Below are 779 nucleotides of genomic sequence, written 5' to 3'. Positions count from 1 at the left end.
CACCATGACCCAACCACGACCAACACAACTCAACCATGACCAACACAACTGAACCATGGCCACCAAAACCCAACCATGACCATTATAACCCAACCACGACCACCTTGACCCAACCATGACCAACACAACCCAACCACAGCCACCATGACACAACCACAGCCACCACAACCCAACCATGTCCACCATGACCCAACCATGGCCAACACAACCCAACCATGTCCACCATGACCCAACCATGACCAACACAACCCAACCATGGCCACCACAACCCAACCATGACCAACACAACCCAACCATGGCCACCATGCCCTAACTATGACCACCAAAACCCAACCATGGCCACCACAGCCCAACCATGGCCACCTTGATCCAACCATGACCACCACAACCCAACCACAGCCACCACAACCCAACCATGACCCAGACAACCCAACCACGCCCACCCTGACGTTCCTCCCCGCCCACCTCCCTCCCGCCCCACCCTGGGGGGTTCTGGGGGGGCTCCCCCGCCCCGGCGCCCCCTGACGCCGCCGTGCCCCCGTCCCCGCAGCCGCGGCGCCTGGAGCCGGCCGGAGTCGTGTCCCCCCGGGCAGCGCCTGGTCTCCTTCCGGCTGCGCGTGGAGGAGCCGCGCGGGCTCTGGGACGACACGGCCGCCAACGCCATGGCCGCCATCTGCTCGGGGGGCTCCATCCTGGAGGGCCGCGGGGGCCCCCAGGGCGCCTGGGGCAACTGGAGCGTGCCGTGCCCGCCGGGGGCCGGCGTCTGCGGCCTGCGCACG

The 779-nt window shown here is 65.9% G+C and overlaps 1 protein-coding gene across 1 annotated transcript; it reads left to right on the top strand.

Moving 5' to 3' along the window:
• Positions 1-424: 424 nt before the first annotated feature.
• LOC120508802 (vitelline membrane outer layer protein 1 homolog) lies at positions 425-776 on the top strand (the record flags this gene model as incomplete). The annotated part of the gene is made up of 1 exon (XM_039722716.1): positions 425-776. A coding segment is annotated over one exon (352 nt), but the record flags the coding sequence as incomplete, so codon positions are not given.
• Positions 777-779: the final 3 nt, after the last annotated feature.

This window comes from Passer montanus, unplaced genomic scaffold (genome assembly GCF_014805655.1).
Source record: "Passer montanus isolate IOZ18808 unplaced genomic scaffold, ASM1480565v1 scaffold4994, whole genome shotgun sequence".
Taxonomy (NCBI): domain Eukaryota; kingdom Metazoa; phylum Chordata; class Aves; order Passeriformes; family Passeridae; genus Passer; species Passer montanus.
The sequence above is the reverse complement of the archived record's forward strand: the minus strand, read 5'-3'. Positions and strand labels throughout refer to the sequence as shown.